We start from the raw sequence: 21,545 nt of genomic DNA, 5'->3' as shown, positions 1-21,545 counted from the left end.
CCAATTTATTACAGATGAGTCTGGACTGGTTTTCCCACAAGCCATCCCTTTGCACTGAGGCTCAAGGATGCTTGTGTAGCTGTCATTCTGTAGATACTAAAGCATTCAGCTGGCTTTTATGTTGCAGGTGCTACAAGTTTTTATCCATTTTGGGAAGTAATATAGTTTCTATATAGCTGCAAAGAGGGGAAAAAAATAATAATTTGAGGAGCGCTGCAGAAGTGATAAAAGGATTTATACCTGAATTCTTATGAGACAGTTCCATCCAACTAAAGAAAATCCGATGATTGAAATAATAGAAATTAGAAGAAAAACAGATAAAGAGCTACAGCCTGCTATCAATTTGGGAAATGGTAGTTTCCCCTGAAGAAATAAAAATTTCCTTTACACTTCTTGTGAATAAAATATAAGTGCAAAAAGCGGGTGACAGGTTGCTATGTAAATAGCTTGCTTTCCTAGCAATAAGCAGCAAATACATAGTTGATGTTTGCAACAACCAAATGCTGTTTTGATTCAATTCAATTTTGAGGAACTTCTCCAAATAAACTCATCTCACTAATGGTACTGCTGGCTGGCACATTGCAAGGGTGAATTGCTACATTTTTGAGTACCATCAGATCATTGTACCTGATCTAGCAGGGCTCTGATGGACTGCATAGTCTGAGCTTTTGTAACTAAAGGCTGGCTTTTGAAGATGAATTCAAAACCTGTGTATCCATATCACTGGATTTCCTGCAGGCATTGAGGAAGTTATAGGTGCTCTGTGACCCACTGTGCTTCTACATATGCAAGGCATATTGGGTCATTTAAGGGTAGCCTGGGATGGAGTGTGGCTGAGGTGAAGTCATAATTGATGTCTGCTTCTACTTCGTGTGGGATGTACCTACAGACCACTTCTACATACCTCTTGTGAGACATGGAAAATATTTTTAATTCATAAAGCCTTTATCAAACTTAAAACCAATCCAGTTCATGGCATTCTTTGAAAATTGTGTGTCAACCCAGGAATGAGTGACTCAAAATGTTCATCCTTGGGCTGGTCTGTGGTTTTTTCCGTGGAGTTCAGGTGAGAGAAGCTAGCAACAAGTTGACTAGGATCACAAGCAGGTGCAGCAGAATCTGAACCCAAATGAGCAATTCCAGAGTAGTGTTTAGTAATGCAAGTGCGGGGTAGTGCTGGTACTGCTTTTCTGCCATCAGGAGCCAAGCCAGGATTTCTATGGCTTCAGCTGTGCCATGTAGATGTACCAGTGGCACTTTGCCATGCCTCTTCAGTGCAGAGAACAGACAGCCTCCTTAGGAGTATTTCAGGCTTGCTTATTGCTGGTAGAGTATGTTCAAGCCAGAAGAGCTTTCCTTCAGCCACTGATTGAGTTTTCTTGGTAGCTTTAAGATGATTGCAGGTAATGATCTAGAAGGCTGGGTGTTGCTTTTATGTGTTGAAATATTATTGTAGGAGATTGGTTCTAGCTCCAGAATGAATGGGCTTGGGACCAGAGGAGAGGTGGTGCCAGATGTTTAATAGGTGGCTTATTTCTACCATTCTCTACTTTAAGAGGTGTGTAGCCTGGTGGTAGAAAACAAGACTGTGATCGCTATCAAGTTAGTGCAAAGTTAGGTTCATTGTATTTTAAGTTACTTGGCATGTATGCTGGCAGAGCAGAAAGAGTTAACTTTAGTAGTCAGAGAACAAGTAGTTGTTTAGGGGAAAAAGTTCATCTTGGAGTGTTTCAAAAGAGAAGTAACTGAGGAAGTATTAGTCATTCCCTGTGCATAAAGCAAGTCATAATTTGTATGTGTTACAGTATTTTAGTTAGACCATGTCAAGAGAGTGTCTTGAATACTGAAATAAATTGAGCTTATTTGTGGTGTAATACATCACGTGCTTACCTGAGATTGTATAATGTTGGAAAAACAAACTCAAATTATGAAGAAACTGAATTCAAATGACCCCTAATTAAAAAGAAGCATAGCTGCAGGCACTGTTGACTTTATTTTTTTTTTTCTTTCCCATAGATTTGATTTGCTTTTCTTAGACTTGCAGTTTTGTGTACAATAGCAATTGACCTCCTACTTAATGGTGAGCTTTAGGATTCCCAAACAGAGTTAGGTTCAACCTCTGATTTAGCAGAACATTTATTTTTCCAGCCCTCTAAATCTCCAGCTTCCTGGAGAAGTAGGAACAGCTTTTGCACAAGCATCGCCCATTTCCTTTGCGAATCTCACCTTTGCCTGTTTCTTTAGTAAGCGGGTGTTACTGTTTCTCTTCCCTTCTGATCGGCAGGGGTTTTTAGAAAATGCTGAGACAGCAGCTCTGCTTTGCTGAATGTCCACCCGGCGCCACAGGGCTGGTGGGGGACTGGTGGAATAGCCTCGGTCTATGTAGAAGTTAAGGAAATAGACTCTGCTCTGAGCTTCTGCTCCTCCAAATCAATGCCATGCCAGTTTGGAGGTAGTTCTTCCATTTTCCTCTCTAACCTTACTTTGAAAATATTTGCTAGAACAAAGAGGACTGTCTCCTTTTGAAGGTACATACACACACGTAAGAAGGACCAGTATACCACATACCTCCTCCCAGTTCAGACCCTGACTTTCCCTTTCTGTTCTTGCTCTAGCTTTTAACACTTCTCTGTCAGCTGAGGGCCAGTTATATTTGTGCAAGTAAACCACAATAATAGTCTTCACCAGACCTTTACGCTGCACAAGTGAAAAAACAAATCTCTTTACGCACTGCCTCATCTGGCCAGCTGCAGTCAAACTCCTTGCAGCATCCTGAAGTCCTGGTGATGGCACCCCAGCTGATGAGAGCTGCTGTACGTCAGCAGAAAATTAAGTTTACCATTTTTGCTGCACTTTATATGTGGTATTTAGAAATAGAAATAAACCTGAGCAACCAATTTCAGACCTGGGAAAACCTGCTGTGTCCCTTCTAAGGGTTAGTATCAAATATCAGTGCTTAAAAATACTAGTCAGACGTGGATTAGGTCCTTGTCCGAACAGCGTGGATTAGGCATCATGGAAGTGGCAACAAATGCCACACCAGGCAGTGTGTATAGTTAGCTACAGCATCCTCAGTCAGCTGTTTAAATTCATCACTGTGATAGCACTGCCTCCCTCATTCAAAAATCAGAAATCTACCTTCAAAAACAAGTCTTTAAAAAGAAAGTGAAGTTGCTTTTTTTTTTACTTGCCTTCTCTAAATTTAATCTTCCTTTGCTTGAGTCAAATGTGTGATAATTAAAATATAGCTAATTTTCTCACACGTGATTTTGCTGACGGTTGCAGGAGTTTTTGTCAGAAGGCCCGGCTGGGGATAAATTTATCTTCTTGTAAAAGTTTGGTCTGCCTGTGCGCTAAGGCCACGAAATATGCAAAGCTCTCGCCTGGAAGCTGTGTGAATGCAGTAAACCCTGCTGACAGGATATTTTAGTTTGTCAGACTGCATATGGCTTCTGGTGAGCCCAGAACTCAGGCTCTCAGTAGAAGAGGTCAGTTCTGCCTGCAGAAGAGTTGAGATTGGGTTTTTTCTGTGGGAAGCACTATTCAGTTGTGGTAGGCTGTCTTGAAAGCTTTTCATAGTCTACAGCAAAAATAAGGTGGTGACTTTGGCTGCTGGAGTAGAATTTAACAATAGTAGCTAATGCTAATAGCATTGTTATGGAAATAATAGCAACCATTAACTGCTGTATATGGGTTGAGCAGAGGGTGATGCAAAGCCATGTTATGTATGTGGTTACAGAACTATCTAATATTCTCAACTCTTAAAAATAAACCAACAAAAACAAAACTAGACTGGCAGAGTATTTGAGATTCTCTTACTGTTAAAGGTTTTCTGTGTATGGTTTTGCGTACATTTTTAATTACCTTTCCCATGAATAGGATGAATTACAACTACCCTCTATATATGTGTGTATATATACCCTCTATATATACCCTTTATATACATATATATATATAAAGGCCTTCCCCCCAACAACATAAACAATCAGCTTTTCATGTCATATTATTATTACTCTGTGTGAGGAAAAGGGGTTGGATGAAGGTAGGGTTAAACTGTAATCTATATAGGTGATGGTGGAGAACAACAAAGACTTTTCACAAGCATTGAAAGAGTGGCAAAAACACAGGCTTGGAGATGTTATAGCTGTACCAACATCACTTTGCAGGCAATAAATACAGTAGGGGAACAAGTTCATGTTCAGGAAGATTTGCAACTCTTGGGCAGTGGGTTTTGCTTATCTTTAGTACAGAAGTGAAGATGACTTTCTAGTCTTTGAAATTGCAAGATGAAGTCATAATACCTTTTGACCAACAAAACAAACATGGGAAGTTGGGCATAGCATACAATGCAAGAGCTGAATACCTGCTCTATCGCCAATACCGTTTCTTGAGGCAGTGACACATTCAAAAGCTTTTTATCTTTTAGAAAGGACAGGTGGCTGAGCACGCAGAAGGTCAGCAGGCTGAGAAAACTTTCAGGTTTTGCTACTTAACTGATGTTTCAAAGTCTTTTTTTGTGCCTTGCTTTCCTGTGTCCCAAACTAAGTTTCAGCTTTATTTTCTTCCAGCAAAGAACATTACAAATGCTAAAGAGGTTTTTGATCAGAATAAACTGAAGGCAAAATAGTCAGTGCAAGTTTATAGGTATTGCAGAGCTTTTATGTGGAAGAAATAAGAAAAGCTACAAATTCTTTTCTGAGGAATTAAAAGCAAATACTCAGCTCTAGAGGAATGAATAAAAATACAAGAAGCTGTTGAGGATAGTGAAAATTGATCAGTCCATCCTTTGTATGGTATCCCATAGTGTTGCTAACTCAGTTAGCAGTAAATAATTTAAATTAAAAAATGCCCATGTCAGGCTACATCATGGATGGTAATAATGTAATTTTTGTTTCATAAAGCAGAGGTTCCTTTCCAAAATAATTTGTTCATGAGGGAATTGAAGAAGGTGCACTCTAAAGCTGTGAAAGGATAACTTAGTCATTGGAGTGTACTGCTTACAGGAGGTCACTATGAAGAGCAATAGCTGAATTTACAAATGTCTTGGAGACATGTACATGTCATTCTCCTAAATCTGAACTTGTCATTGTAAGGGGAAAGAAACCCTTTTGCTGCTCGTACCGTTTTCCCCGAGCTGTTCTGTGCACTTTGGCTCTACTTCTCTTTTGTGATGGTTTGATGGTCCAGTTTGGTGTGACTGAACCACCTTGATGCCAGCTGACCCTATCTAAGAGGGACCGTTACCTTTTCAGTATTGTTTTCTTCACTTACCCCAGCTACCTAAGTTACAATGCTAAAAGGAAACAAATGCTTGTATTTTGTAAAGTGTAGTGAGCCTGTTTCTGAGGAATTTTGGAAAATGTGTGCTGGCTGCAATGAAATACTCCTCCTGTGTGTGTACGTGAGTAGCTTTCAGTTGAACAAAGGATATTTTGCAACATCACATGGTTATCTCAGAGAATCTCCAGTCAGAGTTGTCACTGAGTTACCCTTAGCCTGTTTACTTTTTAACCTAAATTTAGTGCAGGCAAATACGAATTTTATTTTCACAGGGTCTGATTATATATAAAATTAGCCAGTTATTCTTTGGCTGACTTTCAAACAGAAACTGGGGTTTTGCAAACCTTTGGGTATAACTTTGAAATCTATTCAAAAGTAGCCCCCCAAAATTGTATTTCTGTCAATTTAAAAAAAAAAAGCTTGCATATGATAAAGTGGTTTCTGAGAGCCTGCTGTTATATTAAAAAAAAAAAAAAAAAAAAAAAAAAGGAGGAAAAAAGCAAATCAAGTATTTTACTTCTCCTTTTTCTGGCATATGATACATTTCAGGTATCATTACAGTATTTTTCCCCTCAGTTCCAATTTTAAAATTATGACAGATTATGCTAAAGTATATTTTTCTGTATTTGTATTTCTGTGAAATTTACCATTTGAAGAGGGATTAATAACAGTTGTCTTTTATTCAGTTGTATTTTATTTTTTGGAGTTTGAATCTGCAACCTTGGATGTGGGGCAAAAAGACTCTTCTACCATTTGAAGCACAAGAGCAGATTTTGCAATCCTTACTTACACTGAGTAGTAATTATTCAAATAAGCCTGTGCTGGATACTCATGTAAGTAACTATTCACATGTAACTTGGTTTGTAGCTTCATGATAAAGCAACAGTAGCTTCAGCAGAAAAAACAGGGTAAGGAGTTCTCTTTTTCTTCTTCCTTTTGCACTGTTTCTGCTCTCTACCCAGAGCTGTAGCATGCTGCTTATTCATTTGCCCCACTGCAGCTGTTTGCAGGGACGCATTTTGAACTTGATCAGCAAATTGATCTGAATGAATTAATTAACAAAATTTATATTGTGGAAGAGTTACAGATTTGAGTACACCACCTATGTACTTAAAATTGACATTTTGATTTAAAAACAAAACAAAACCCAAACCTGAATTAGTTAATATTGCATCATTTAAATTAATGTACTGCACTAGGTGATATGTTTTCAATGTTAAATACACAGACCTGGTATTGCTACCAGTTTGGATTGATGTGCCCAAAATGTGAAAAAGAGCAGTTGTGCAGGATGCATGAAACCCAAGTCAGAAAGCTGAGGATGCCGATTTCTTAGAGGGATTCTCTATCTTGGATGGCAGCCCATCAGCTTAGCATTAAGACTTTCCACGGCACAACCCAGATTCCTAGGTAAATGTTACCATTGCTAAGGAGAGGCAAAACTCAGACAACAGAGTTTCAGACTGTGTCTGTGGCTGAAAACAAAAATAAAATAAAATGTTTTCTGCTGGTGTTTGTTTTACCACTGTTGTGATAAGTGTGTTTTTCAGAATGCCTCTTCTCTTCTGAACCACTCCATAAGTCTGTGTGGTACAAAGCTTTGTGCCATAAAAAAGTGACAATTACTTAATGCATTTGGATCGGAGAAGCCCTGGTCGGATTGGGATGCACTTTTTCTTTTCTACTTACTGGGACTTTCATCCATTTATTCAACAGTTTGGACGTTACATGTGCTTATGGACAGGCTTACAGTGACTAATTGTTTCAATAAACAAACACAATCCAGGAGCTGGGAGTGGGAACCAGGAGATACACGGGTAGTGTTGCAGCTGCTGGGGTTACCTCATCACTTAGTGCCTCAGTTTTCCCCAGTGAAAACCAGGAAGGGTGGCATGCATGAGAAGCTCTGTATAAAAGTAAAAACTTATTTTGTGCATCTTGACCAATATTGAATTAACAGATTTATCTTGATAGTTCTTGGCATTTGTTTTGAGGAAAGCGTGTGGGGACTTTGTGGCCGGACAGGTGAATATTTTTATAACGTGAAGATGGATCAGTGCAAGTTGATGCAGACTTTTTGATACTTAAAATTGAGAATATTTCCCCACCCTAAAAAGGCTGAGAATCTGTAACTCTTTCTGATTTCAGTTGTAATTCTGAGTACTCAGCATCTCTGCAAATTAGATCATATTTGTTATGTAACTAAGGTTGGCAGGAACAGGGCAAGGAGATACTGTGAAAAGTTTAGATGGGTGGCAGCATGAAACTCCCACAGCTGTTGGGAACAAATAACAATGTGTCATGCAAACAGCTTCATGTCCTGAGGAATGCTCTGGGAACAATAGAATATTTGGGGGGAAAAGTGCAGAAAAGTTCTAAAACTGTACTGAAGAAAAAGTAGCGATGTATGGGTTTGCCAAGAGGTAAGGGTGGCTGTGACAGGTGCTTCTCAATGAAGTATTGCAATTTTGGAAAGGAACTTTCAGAGTAATAGGTTCAGTTGTCCTGAGCCTCATTTATGGAAACAGAAACGTGGCTAGAGCATTGGCTTGGAAAAACCCCAAACAAAACTGGTTTCTGTGACCAAATGCAGATTCAAAGGCTGATCTTCTGACCTGGAAAACTGGTTCTAATCTGCAGAGATCTCAGTGTAGCAACCACGTGCAGACATTGACCAATTACATTACTGATGCTTTTATTTTTTAGTGCTGATTTTGTCAAAAGGATTTTTGTTTTGTTTCTTGTATAATGTTAATATGACCAAAGAGGGCTGGTAGGGAAACGAAATATTTCAGCATTTACAGTATTGAGATTTGAAATCATAGTTAATTTTGAATCCTTCTTGTGATCTCTAGTGTAGCACTCTGGGGATATCCGTCTTAGAAATTGTGATCTCGGATAATAATTATGTTTTTCTTAAGTGCCAACAGAGAATTTGTACTATAGAGAACAGAAGGATTGTTTTGAGTGGGACAGGCTGTGATGGGAACCCTTATAGATTCATGTGCATTAAGCTGGTCTGAAAGTTAATACTGACTTTTAATTCTTTGAACAATATCTGTATTTTTAGTTCATGGTAGTATCCTTCCTTCTGCAATTACCTTTAAGATTGCCAATTTATTTTTAGAAGGGCAATAAACCAGAATTGGGTAGCTTTAGTAATTAAAGAATATACTCAAGACAATTACTAATTAAAAAAGATCTGTCTTCTTCCCAGGAATGCAGTGTGACAGATGACCAACGAAATATGTGTGTACATGATTCAGAGGAAGAGGAAAAGCAGAGATTTTTCATAATAATCACCATTTCCAATCCTATTATAGTCTTAGGCATCCTAACCTGGTCTTATTTTGTAGTTCCATGTAAACCACAGCCTAATTTTTTTAGCATATGCAGCGATTTACCTTGAAAAGAAAAGGATATCTTAAAGCAGTGAACAACTACATCCAGCTGTGTGAAATGGCAGGAGGGTGGGATATGAGAGCTTAGTTGGCCACAACAGGGAGTGAAACGCGGTATCAGGACTAGCCTGGAAGGCAAAGGGTGTCATTTCATGTACTGTCACAACAAATAATGAAATGTTTAGGCACAAAGCAAAAGGAGAGGCACTAAAGTGAATTTGTTTACATTTAATTTTATTTAAACTGTATTTTTGTAAGGTAATGTTGTGAAGAGGGCTGTGGCTTTTCAAGCTTCTCTGCACAATGCTGTGAAATGCACTATTTTGCCCATGCTGAAGCTATGTTGCCTGCAGAGAAAAATGTACATACATTTCCCCAGTGAATTTTGAAATACTGTAAGTAGTAAATAGGTGCATAAATTAAGCCCCGTGAGGTGAAAAAAAGTTGGGTTTTTTTATAGGTTGGGGGCAAATTTCCCACTGGTACGGAGATCTGCAGTGCTTACCTAGGGCTTGGGCTTGGGTTGTCCCCCCACCCCCTCCACACATACACTTGAGAAGATATTTGTAGTCACTGGTGCTTCTGCAGATGCTGCTGTTCCTTCTTCAAGCCATGGCTGTGCTGCTGTGCTGCTCTAGCCCAGGCTGCAGTCGGTCTGTGCCTGCAGTGTGTCCTGGCTTTGGAGCGTGGCTCGAGATGGGGGCCAAGTGGTGCAGCAGGCAGGTCTGGCAGAAAGCTAGCAAAGGGAAAGGTAATGGGGGAGAGAGGTTTCTGGAACAGTTTCTCAACAACCTCTCCCACACCTTTCATTCCTGCAACAGTTTCTCAACAACCTCTCCTACACCTTTCATTCCTGCCTCCGTGCCACCTCATGTGTTAAGTCTGCACAGGCAGCAGTCTGTGCTGCATGATGAAATGTCTGGTTGGATCCCTTCCCTAGCCAGCTTCCCAGCCCAGCGGGAGAAACACTCGCACCCACGCAAGGCAGAGTGGCATGGCAGAGCAGCAGCGAGCAGATGAGGGAGGAGGTCAGCTGTGCTTAAGCTGGCATCATTGCAAAGAACAGAAAGTGCCAGGCAATCTCTGTCTGGCAGGGCTCTGGAGCCAGACTTGCAAACCAAGTAACTGTGGGTGCGTTTGTTTTTATGTACTCCTAAGTCTGTCCTACAGGTATCAATCATGGTGTAAAACTTTAAAGCAGCTCAATGTTACCGAGTGACCAGAACTGTCAAAAGTGAATGTTTTAGGTTGTTGATGGTCAGCATAAAGTCTTCCTAAATAGAAGACGGAGGGCATATACTTAGCAATTTCTGAAAAATAACTCTAATGCTCTGTTCTCAAATGGACATCTTCTAAACGACCGTTTGCATCTGAAAATTTTCATTAATATAATTGGGGTGAATTTTCAAAATGACTTTTACTGATCCATGTTCAATTTTGTATATCAAACATATTTGCAAATGGCATTTATATGTGCACAGGCCTTAGCAATTAAAACTTTGACAGACATTAGGACTTTGCGGTGAAGAGCAGTTGTACACTGCTGCTTGCCTGAAGCACGTTTTGGATTTCTCACCCATATTTTCTGTGATGTAGCCTGCAGTGTCCCTTATTTCATCTCAGTCAGGTACAGCTTTTGACTTCCTGGGAACGTGCTAGTGCAACCCTCAGCTGAGCAAAGCTTGAACTTTCTTGTCTAATAATTAACTTTTGTAAACTTCCAGATACTTAGGGTGAGCTCCAGCTTTCTGTATATTCAGGTAGTTTCATTTGTAAGTATAAGCTCTTTTTACTACAGAAATTTCCAAATCTGTGATCCACTAAAGATATTATCGTAATGATTTTTCTTTCGTCTTCACAGGAACTGATATTCAATGGCTAAAAACAGAGGTGACAAGTGGCTGAAATGAATATGACTACTATCCTACAAGAGATTTTGATTAAAAGATCACAGCAGAAGAAGAGGACTTCTCCGTTAAACTACAAAGAGAGGCTTTTTGTACTTACAAAGTCTATGCTAACATATTATGAAGGCCGAGCGGAGGTAGGAGATGTGGATTTATACTATAGACTGCCTTTGTTCCTTTTTGCTTTTGTATACTATTGGCTTTTTTTCTACCATATATCGTACGGTATATCAGGAGCAGATGGGGGCAATGGCCATGGGTGGCAATGAACATGAGCTGCCACTTCTCTTTTCTCTAATTTATAATGCAGATTTACAGATATGTAGATAACTTACCTGATAGTCAATGGGAACTGGTTCTTACTCAGAGCAGTAGTACATAGCCAGGATGCCAGGAATAGATAACCAGCTATAAAAGCTGTTTTATCTTTTTTTATCAAAGCTGATTTCTTTCTCTATCCAGAGAGATGAAAGATCACTGCTATCACAAAGTGGGGGGAAAGGTAGAAAAACAGTCGTAGCTGCTTGTGGCCATGTTTACTGTGAAGGCCATTACTTTCACATCTGGGAATTAACTGAATTCAAGCAGGAGAAAGAGCATTTGATAGGAGCAGTGCATTGCAGACCAAGTTCACAGGCCAATTTCACTAGAGATGAGATCCATTAGAGTGGATCATGTAACCTAGTGACTGAAATGAAGCTGGAAGCGGTTTATTTTTGGCATGATTAACAGCTCATTGCTGTTACCACTTTATGTAAATTCAGTGACACCAGAAGTCAACAGCGTAAACTAGGCAAATCCTCAGACCAGCATTTTTCAAATATGCTCCAGACTTGGTTTCATCAAGATCACCTGTCCCTGGAGTGCCCTGTCATATCTCTTAGTGCTAGGGAGCCAGATTTTCCACTTAATTGAAGCTACATTACAGATTTGTCACAATGCTGGAGGGGATTAAAATGGCTGCAGTAGCTAATAGAGCATTCTCTACTCTCTGGGAAGCCATTCAATAAATAAACTTAATGGAGACAACTCTGCAACCTCTTGTGTTGGCTGTCTTACCTCCGATGAAGGAAGGTACGGGAGAGCTAAGGCTTGGTAAGCATGTTTCTCTGCCAGAGCTTGTGCTTGCAGCAGAATTGAGCTCATTTACCATGCTCCAAGACCACGGTGGACTATTGTAGTTGCCATTCTCTGAATATAACTTGGACACAGTTGAGGATTAAGAATAAAATCGCAGAACCACAGAATGGCTGAGGTTGGAAGGGACCTCTGGAGGTCATCTGGTCCAACCCCCCTGCTCAAGCAGGGCCACCTAGAGCCTGTTGCCCAGGACTGTGTCCGGATGGCTTTGGAAAATCTCCAAGGATGGAGACTCTACAACCTCTCTGGGCAACCTGTGCCAGTGCTCTGTCACCCTTACAGTAAAAAAAAAAGTGTTTCCTGATATTCAGGAGGAACCTCCTGTGTTTCAGTTTGTACCCATTGGGTATTGTTCTGTCACTGGACACCACTGAGAAGACCCTGGCTCCATCTTCTTTACACCCTCGCTTCAGGCATTTGTATGCATTAGTAAGCTCTCCCCTGTACCTTCTCGTCTCCAGTCTAAAGAGTCCCAGCTCTCTCAGCCTTTCCTCAAAGGAGAGATGCTCTGGTCCCTTCATCATCTTTGTGGCCCTTTGCTGGACTCTCTCTGGTATGTCCATGTATATCTTGTTCTGAGGAGCCCAGAACTGGACACAGGACTCCAGGTGTGACCTCACCAGTGCTGAGTAGAGAGGAAGGATCATCACTCTCGGCCTGCTGGCAATACTTTGTCTAACATAGACCAGGATACCATTAGCTTTCTTTGTGGCAAGGGCAAAGTGCTGGCTCCTGTTCAACTTGGTGTCCACTGGGAGCCCCAGGTCCTTTTCTGCCAAGCTGCTTTCCAGCTGCGTGACCCCCAGCATATATTGCTGCATGGGGTTGTTCCTCCCCAGGTGCAGGACTTTGCACTTCTCCTTGTTGAAGTTCATGAGGTTCCCGTCAGCCCATTTCTTCAGCCTGTCGAGGTCCCTCTGGATGGCAGCACGACCCTCTGGTGTATCAGCCACCCCTCCCAGTTTGGTGTAATCAGCACACTTGCTGAGGGTACGCTCTGCCCCATCATCCAGGTCATTACTGAAGATGCTGAACAGAACTGGACCCAGTATTGACCCCTGGGGTATGCCACTGGTTACTGGCATCCAACTAGATTTTGTGCCACTGACCGCCACCCTCCTGGTCCGACTGTTCAGCCAGTTTTCAATCCACCTTGGAATATGAATTTATATATTTTTTTTCTGACTATCAAGTTAAAATAGTACTTATTTTAGAATGCCTGCCTTTTTTTTTTTAATAGAACACTGTTTTTTTTTTTTTCCCCAGAGAATAAATAGGTGGGGGCTTAAAAAGCCCTGTGAAACATGTCTTGCATGCTTATCTTGTGCTAGCTCACATTTAGGTCAAATAGAAATGTAACTAACAGGTTTTGCAGGTCTAGTTGTTGCCCTTTAAGAAGTTACCACTTCCAGCTTTCCCCTTCCAGCTTTACCTTTCCCCTGCAGGTTAATGTCCTCTAGCTAAAATACCCTCCAGGAGACTGATGGGTGGATCTGTCTGAGAGGGGGTTTAAACTATCGGTTTTATTTGCAGTGAGATGGAGCAGGGCTGCCCATAGTGACCTCAGCTGTGGAGTCAGTAACTCCTTAAAACATTCCAGCCTGAGATAAGGACTGTTGAGGTGAAAATATACATTACACCTACGCTAGCCTAGCAGCTTGCTGCTGAAAGAGGCAGGTCCATCTCATCCCTGTCCTAGCCTTTGCAGGCCTCCCCCATCCACTTGAATTCGTCCTGGCACTTCTTGGAATCCATACTGCTCTGAAAAAACTTGCAAATCAGCAGAAAGATATTTGATCTGGTTTTATTTTTGCTGGGTTAGTGTTCTGCTGGGTTAGTAAGCCGCATTAGCTCGGTGCAGGATCTAACAAGCACCAGAGGCGGTGCCAGGTGGTGGAGGAGGACAGGATGCTCTGACTGTTGACATCAGCAGGTTGTTAGACTGGCTCAGCTGTAACACAACTTTCCAACCTCAAACCCTTTTCATTTTCATTGTTCCTCCCACTTTAGATTCTTTTAAACATTAATCAGCATTTTATTTTATTAACAATATTGTCTGAAAATAATGAGCTCTGATCTTAGAGGGGCACGCTGAATATTTTTGTCAGCAATACTTGGTTTCTATTTGGAAAAAAAAAAAAATTACTGTGTGACTAAGACCTCTGACACAGTGGTAGTTACTCCTTTGTGTCACTGGGCAACTGAAATGGAAAAAGTTTGGGGGTTTTATCAGTTGTTTGGTTTTTAAGCCAATGATGGTGGCTGTAAATTTGTATTTACAGTAAGACAGTTGTATATTTTGGCTGAAATAATTTATAGAAAAAGAAGAAAAAAAAATTAGAGATTAAAATAATTCTGGCCCCTCTGAATAGTTGGAGGTTTATTGCTGTAAGAAATGTAACTACTGTGTATGTTGGTTGAACTTAAAGATATGACAGATGAAAGGATAGGTATGGACTGATCTCACTTCGGGCTTGGCAATACTCAAAGTCCAGATTGGTAAGATAAGCATGGAAATCCTAAGTCAAAAGGACCCCACACCCTCATTTTAATCATATAACTGCAGTGGTAGCAGTCTGCCACAGGTGGCTGAGTTCTGCTCCTCTAGGCAAGTACATAATTCCCAGTGTGGTCATTGGCCAAACTGGAGTCTCTTGTGTGTTTTCCATTTTAACTTCTATGGGAATTCAGTAGGGAGAGTTCAAGAAGAACCCAGGGTTTGTGGTCACGTGAGTAGTCATAATGCTTCTTTTTAAAAACAAGATTAAATTAAGCCTCATTAACCACATTAGTCAATACTCAAAGTGTGGGCAATTCGGGATTGTAAATAAGGCGACAGAATTAGATACTTGGTATGTCTGGTGATAGAAGTGGAACATTTATGACAACAGAAAGCAGTCAACCATAGCAAATGTTCTTGTAAATGCTGCTGAAAGATTTAACTGACCCTGTTCTGTGCAGCCGGTGGTGGGGGATCACTTGCTCTTTGACCAGAAACTGCACATTATAGAAGCGCTTGTCTCTATTTTCTGTCCTATGTGTTGACAAAGTGCTGTATACCTACTTGGAGCAGTAAATTATTATCTCATAAGCATGACTACTAGCAACAGGGTAAAATCTTGTTTAAACTTGCTCATAACCTATTTAAATCTCTTTATACGTGCTTTCAAGCAGCTCGGCACCCTGTCATGGTACAAAGTGCCTACAGTGAAGCTGGAACTGCAATGCTGCCATGAAAAGGAGAAATGTAGCTTCTGCACTTAGAAATATTGCTGGACTGTACATGGAGGAGGTGTGTGAACTATCGATGAAGCATAACTACAGAATCAGTAAAGAGGCTGAATTTCAAGACTGACTTCAAAGCACAGAAACCTGAGGAAGGAGAGCCCTGGTTTAGGTTACCTGTGCAAAGCTCTACAATTATGAGTAATGTCATGGGAAACTTATTTTGTGTAGGAAGGACCATGTGTAGGACCGTGGCTTTTATGGCTTAAGTTCTTCTGGGCATTATGCTGTTTGGTTAAAAAAAATGGGAGATGTATCATCTTAAGGTTGGTTAAAAAGATGGACATTAAAAAGCTTGAAAATAAAGATACATCAGGAACTGACTTGCCTTAAGCATCATGGAGATGAATTTTTTAATGTCAGAAAAGAGGAATATTCTGTTTAAGCTGGAGATGGCTTCTGGTTTTGGCTTTTTTGGCATAAATTCTGTGAATTAGTAAGTGTAAATGTTGGGGAAATGCCATTATTGCACAATAGTGTAATATTGGGCTAACAATAATTATAAGCATATAAAAGGCTGAGTTAATGCTATAAGTTTCATGAAGCCTTTAATGGTTTATCAGCTGTCACTGTTGGAACGAGTATTTTCTGTCTTTTTTTCTTAATCTTGCAAAAGTGGCTAATAAGAACTGTATGTGATGGATTCCATTTGTAATGAAGACAAAAATTCATTGTAGTAAGAAATAACTGAATCAGTCTCCAAGCACAGAGTACTGATCATGAATGTATAAAAACAGGGAAGTAAAATATCTTCCTATTCTGAATATGGAGGTGTACTATAAAACTGAATATGCTACAGTCAGAAAGACAGAAAGACTTAAGATATGTACAGTGTTCTCAAATATGCATTGTAGACTTAGCGAGCTAGCTTTAAACAAGTTTATGTAGACAGTAGTAACTGTGGCAGTTTGGAAGTGGGAGGTAGTAGGCATTTTTGCATAAACTGGCCCTTGCTCTTGAGTACTCCTGCGCTATGCTTACTGGTGTCAGCTGGAGTCACTGATTGCAGTGTAACTGCTCCAGGTAATCTGATTGTATAGCAAAGGCATGTAGTTAGTGTTCTAGTGAGGAAACACTAGTGTGAAATATTTTATTAGGAAATCTCTTTCCAATTTTGTGTGGTTTGAAAGCTCAGCATACAACTTCAGGTATGCTTCTGTTCATTTTCCTGAACTATTCTCTTCAAAGAAATAAAAAAATGCTAATCTGTAGGAAATTAATAAGCAAAGTTAAGCAATTCTGAAATAAACCTGCTTGTTTGAAAATAAAACATTTAATGCAGTAATTAAAAAAAAACCAAACAAAAAAAAACCAAACAAAAAAAAACCAAACAAAAAAAACCAAAACAAAACTCATTTGGAACGGTTTTTTTGTATTTTTGACCAGCAAAAATTTAGCTAAAGTTTTAGTATTACTTTTTCCAAATTGCTAATTTCATCTTGAAGGGAGTGCAGGTTTAAAATCCAAGGAGGCATTTGTGGAAATAACTTCACATATGCATGGCCCTAGGCACGTTTGGCCATTTTCTGTCAAAAGTGGCCTCATATCTTGCATATTCAACTTAAAATGCTCTGGAGTTTATTTTCAAAGGTGTGATGCATTCACACTTTCAGCTGACTCTGTTTGGAAAATCAAACCTTAGCATTTATCTAGGAGTCCACCTTGTCACTGAAATTGGAAACACTTCAGTAAATATCAGCTGAACAGTTGTAGTGGAGAGGAATACTCACTTTACAGCTCTACTAGTATGCCTGGTGGCTGGTGTCCCACAGTGCAAGTGTCCCACGTGCTCCTTTGCAGAGTGGCTTAGCTGCTGCAAAGAACGGCATCTTTTATTCCTCCTGAGTTAGCCAACAGGACAGACCACACAGAAATAGCATTCAAGCTATTGCATCCACCAGAGTGGTCCACCAAGTACTCTTGGTTTATCCTCTTTCTCCTTGTGTGGCAATAAGTCTTACTGTTGTGAATTCTTTCTCAATAAATGGTCAGAAGATGTCTCTGAACTGGGAGAAGACATTAGGGCAGTCTGATGGCCCTGACTGGAGCAGGCTTGCTGCCATGTTACAGAATAGCTGTGACAGCAGGTAATGTGTGCTTCACCCAAGTTTTAGTTAGCTCATGCTGACAGAGCATCTCACTTGAACTAAAAATGCCACCACACTAGAGGTTTTTTCCTCTAAATGGCATTTTAGGCAAGGGAAGTTCTTTGAGATGAAGGCAAGATAATAAATGTAGGTGTTAAAGTACTTCTCATCACTGGAGTAGTTGAAAGGAGTTGGTTTGCACAAGTAAGAAGTCCTGCTAGTTTGTTGGTTTGAAAAATTTCACATTGATGTTTCTCATGAGTGCGGTCATCATTTTATGAATTGTTATCAATGTGTGGACTGTTAGCATCCTCATATCTGTTGGAGTTGTGGAATGTTCCCTTTCACAGTGCGTGCGCGCGCTCTCTCTCTCTCTCTGAGCTTGCTTAGCAGTGACACTCTTTAGTTTGAAAGTGTGCTGATGTGTGTGGTTTGGTTACTGTCCTCCCACACATGGCATGGCATGCTCTCATTAACCTTTTCAGCCTACGGCAACTTGCACTGACCTTGAGTATGAAGCTGAGTATGAGCTTAGGAACATGAAATTGCTTTAAGCTTTAGCGTCTTTATTGTTTGCTGTATGGATTACAGTTTACAGCAATAAATGGTTTATATTGGACTTTGCATTGTCAAAAGGTATAGGCTAAATCTTGGTCCCCATGGTCACCCTGCATGCGTTTGGGTGAATGGGGGTCTGCGGTGTTAGAGGGAGGACAAATGGGTGAGAGTCTGTGCTGCAATACCCGTTAGCTCTGGAGGGGCTGCACAGAGGATGTTGGGGTAGGCACAGCACTTAGTGATTTATTAGTATGCAGAAGCCGTTTGCTTCTACACAGAATGCAAATAATAGACCCAGAGGGAAAACGTTTAAGAGTCTTATTTAGAAGGATGCTTCTGCGGAGTCAAGTAGAAGGCAGCTTCCTGATGAGCTGATCTTGGGAGGTGCAGAGTGCTCTTGTCTTCACTGGCAGTAGTAGTATTTGCCATCAGGATCAGACTTGTGTGAAAACTGTCTTGCATAAACAGAAGAACTGTTACAACTAACAAAAATCAACCAGGATATAAATGAAAAAAGCAGAATAAAAACTTGAACATTCTTGGGGGTTGCTAATTTTGAAAGTCTCTTCCTAAGGAAAAAAGGTTCTTCTGCAAGAGTTGCATTTGGTTCTTGTAATTTGAATAGAGAGGAGACAGAAGCTACTGAAATTACCGTGGTGATATTTTAAGGAAGGAAAAATAACTTTAAAAGCTCTAGGGCCCACTCTAAAGCTGCAGGTTTCAGGGTAAAATTGTGTAGCTTCATTGCAACACTAATCTTGTGCAAATACTTCCTTTGGAGCATAACAACATCATAGAGTTCCAAAAAGCTATGCCAGTTACATTTTTTTTTTTTTAACAGAAGATTAATGGGTATCAATTCTACTGTTGTTTATTCCTATAGTGCTTATCCTTTATTATTTTTAACTTAATTACCCTGATTTATATGGCTTCCTTAGTCATTGCATAGGTGATTTAATTCTTTAAATGAAAGCACAATTCAGTATTAAAATGCTCCTGATTACTCTTGTTTTTTAATGTAAGATAAATAGGTTCTGAAATGAGTAGATTGGCAGAGCCTTTTTTTGTTCCAAGTCATAGGTAGAATCATAGAATCATTAAGGCTGGAAAAGACCTCTAAGATCATCGAGTCCAACCGTCAACCCAACACCACCATGCCCACTTAAACCATGTCCTTAAGTGCCGCATCTACACGTCTTTTAAATACCTCCAGGGATGGGGACTCCACCACTTCCCTGGGCAGCCTGTTCCAATGTTTAACCACTCTTTCAGTAAAGACATTTTTCCTCATGTCCAATCTAAACCTCCCCTGGCGCAACTTGAGGCCATTTCCTCTCCTCCTATCGCTAGTTACTTGGGAGAAGAGACCGACACCCACCTCGCTACAACCTCCTTTCAGGGAGTTGTAGAGAGCGATAAGGTCTCCCCAAGCCTCCTTTTCTCCAGGCTAAACAACCCCAGTTCCCCCAGCCGCTCCTCATCAGACTTGTTCTCCAGACCCCTCACCAGCCTCGTTGCCCTTCTCTGGACATGCTCCAGCACCTCAACGTCCTTCTTGTAGTGAGGGGCTCAAAACTGAACACAGTATTCGAGGTGCGGCCTCACCAGTGCAACGATAGAATGTAGTTCTATCTACCTACCTATAGATAGGTAGTAACGATAGAACTTTCTTAAAATACAAGTTTGCACAATAACTATTCCAGCTAGACCTGGAAGAGGACTGAGAGTTGACTGCTGTTTCCCCTCTAGGAAACAGAAATGAATATACACTTCCACAGGAATTGCGTAGAAGTTCTTAGCTGTACTTACTGGGGACATACCTTCACAACTGTCTCTAAGAGAGGTGGTGGCTTTAGATTGGTTCAGCTCTTACTGTTTAGTGATTTTAATGGAATGAAAAACAGTTTTTTCCCAGCATTGTCGGAAAAAGAATGAATCAAAAATTTTAAAGTGCAGTCAGGATAGATGGATTGTTTAAAACACACACGTGCTTTTATTTATATAAAATTAAAGATGTAATGATTAACTTGTGACAGTTACTTTCAGCATAAATTATATTGCTGAGCAAGTACAATGATGTATTTGCAAGTTATCCCACCTAGAATGATGCCTGTCACATCCATCTGGATAGAGAATATTGTGTTTGTACCTGTTATGAAAAACTGAAGAGTAAAAATACATGATGGAATAGAGGGCTTTTCAAACTTCTTCACAAGATCTATATTTAAATGCTAACTCAGAATATAGGTACCCACCTTTTCTAATTGTATAATACCTCTATAATGACTACAACCATTGCTTCTACAGATTAGCAGCATTTGGAAAAAAGTTAATTTTAACTTCTTTTCTTTGCACTTGATTACATAGAAATCAAGACAGAGAATTAGCAAGTGACTTGATAATCTGTCAATGACTGACCAATGGATACTGTTCAGGTTAGTTTGTCAAGCAAACTTACAGACATCTTTGTTGATATAACAATACCTGCATTGTTATTCCTATATACAGATCTCTTTGCTCAGCTAGAGTAGTGGAATTATGAGAGATCCATTTCTGATGAGAAAGAGCAATGTAGGAAGCCGAGTCTTGCTTCAAGTAAATACACAGATGTAAAAATTATATAAGCTGTGTTACATTGATTTGCTTATTTTGTGATAGCTGCTAGTCCCCCACAACAGCAGTGAACACTTAGAGCAAAAACCCAGTCCTTCTGAGGAGCTCTTATCAAAGTGTAAGATGCGCCAACAAGTTAGTAGAGACATGGTGCAAAGCATTGGTGGGACGTTAGAGTAATGAGTAAAAGTTTTACTGCAGATTAGTTGCCTACACCTCTTTTGTATGGTAACCTGTGGAAGAGAGAGAGCTAGGTCTGTAGCTAGCCACTGCTCAGAGCAAATATAGTAAGGAATCGGTTTTCTTTTAGGTAGATCAAACAGTAGGAATTAATTGTCCAAAATACAGCTGCACATAAAGCTGGTCAGCATTTTGAGCTATCAAGGTGATTGAAAGAAAAGACCCTGTTCTGCAGCAAAAGCCCCAGAAACCTCATGGGAGGGGTAAAACCTAGTCAGGAGGAAAGCAGCTGAGAGAATCTGAGAAGAAAAATCTTACAGAGAGCGTCTGGATAGAAGGTCTGCTGGAAAGCAGTAGAAGTTGGCGTTGGGAACCATGAAGCTCCATCCTTCCTGGTTTGTTTGTTCCTGTTCCCTCTTTCCCCCAGATTCAGGAAAATATTTTTTTAAATAAATTTTTTGCTCATAGTGGAACTACTGTATTGATGATGATCCAGAAGACACCAAATATTGGCTGAAAACCCAAGATAAGACAGATAAAACTTCCACAGCTGTGCCTACTGTTAAGCAGGTGCAAGTGAAAGCTGTTCAAATTGGAGAAATAACTCAAAGCTATTCATGTGAATGGAGGCAGCTTAACAGATGCATGGGAATGCTCACTTGAAAAGAGCAGGTCATAAAGAAACTTGAGTTGTAAAAGAAGTTGGTTATGTTGCAGTAATGATTCCCTGTTCTCTATAACATCTACCAAAAGAAGTCTGATATAAAATGAGGATCTGCAGTAATTATCTTTCTAGAAGAATTTTGATGTTTATGAGATGGAACAAATTAGATATAGTTGAAGTCGAAAAGTGTAGGTTGTAGTTGTTGAGACACTGACAAGGCATGGATGAGAATATTTACCTTATGACTAGACAGGAGTGGATGAGTCTTAAAGGTGCTAAGAAGGAAGAGCTGGAAGATAAATGAGATTCTGGAAGGCTAGAGAAGGCCTAGTTTTAAAAGAGCACAGAGGAGAAGCTGAGAAACTGTAAGCTATGAAGATAATTTCCAGAAAAGTGCTAGAAAAAAACAGGCTTTTTGAAAGTACCTGGA

The 21,545-nt window shown here is 40.1% G+C and overlaps 1 protein-coding gene across 4 annotated transcripts in view; it reads left to right on the top strand.

The window, feature by feature from the left end:
• The window catches only part of TEC (tec protein tyrosine kinase), a 53,658-nt gene that overhangs the window by 8,542 nt on the left and 23,571 nt on the right, over positions 1 to 21,545 (top strand). For 2 of the 4 annotated variants that reach the window (XM_076336205.1, XM_076336207.1), the window contains exon 2: positions 10,543 to 10,725. In XM_076336205.1, coding sequence (XP_076192320.1) covers positions 10,588 to 10,725 — 138 coding nt within the window. In that variant the 5' untranslated portion in view covers positions 10,543 to 10,587. Of the gene's footprint in view, positions 1 to 6,141; positions 6,189 to 10,405; positions 10,454 to 10,542; positions 10,726 to 21,545 lie in introns of those variants that run through there. The other 2 variants (XM_076336208.1, XM_076336206.1) reach the window with 2 other exon arrangements.

The sequence above is a fragment of the Aptenodytes patagonicus genome, chromosome 4 (assembly GCF_965638725.1).
Source record: "Aptenodytes patagonicus chromosome 4, bAptPat1.pri.cur, whole genome shotgun sequence".
Lineage (NCBI taxonomy): Eukaryota > Metazoa > Chordata > Aves > Sphenisciformes > Spheniscidae > Aptenodytes > Aptenodytes patagonicus.
The sequence above is the reverse complement of the archived record's forward strand: the minus strand, read 5'-3'. Positions and strand labels throughout refer to the sequence as shown.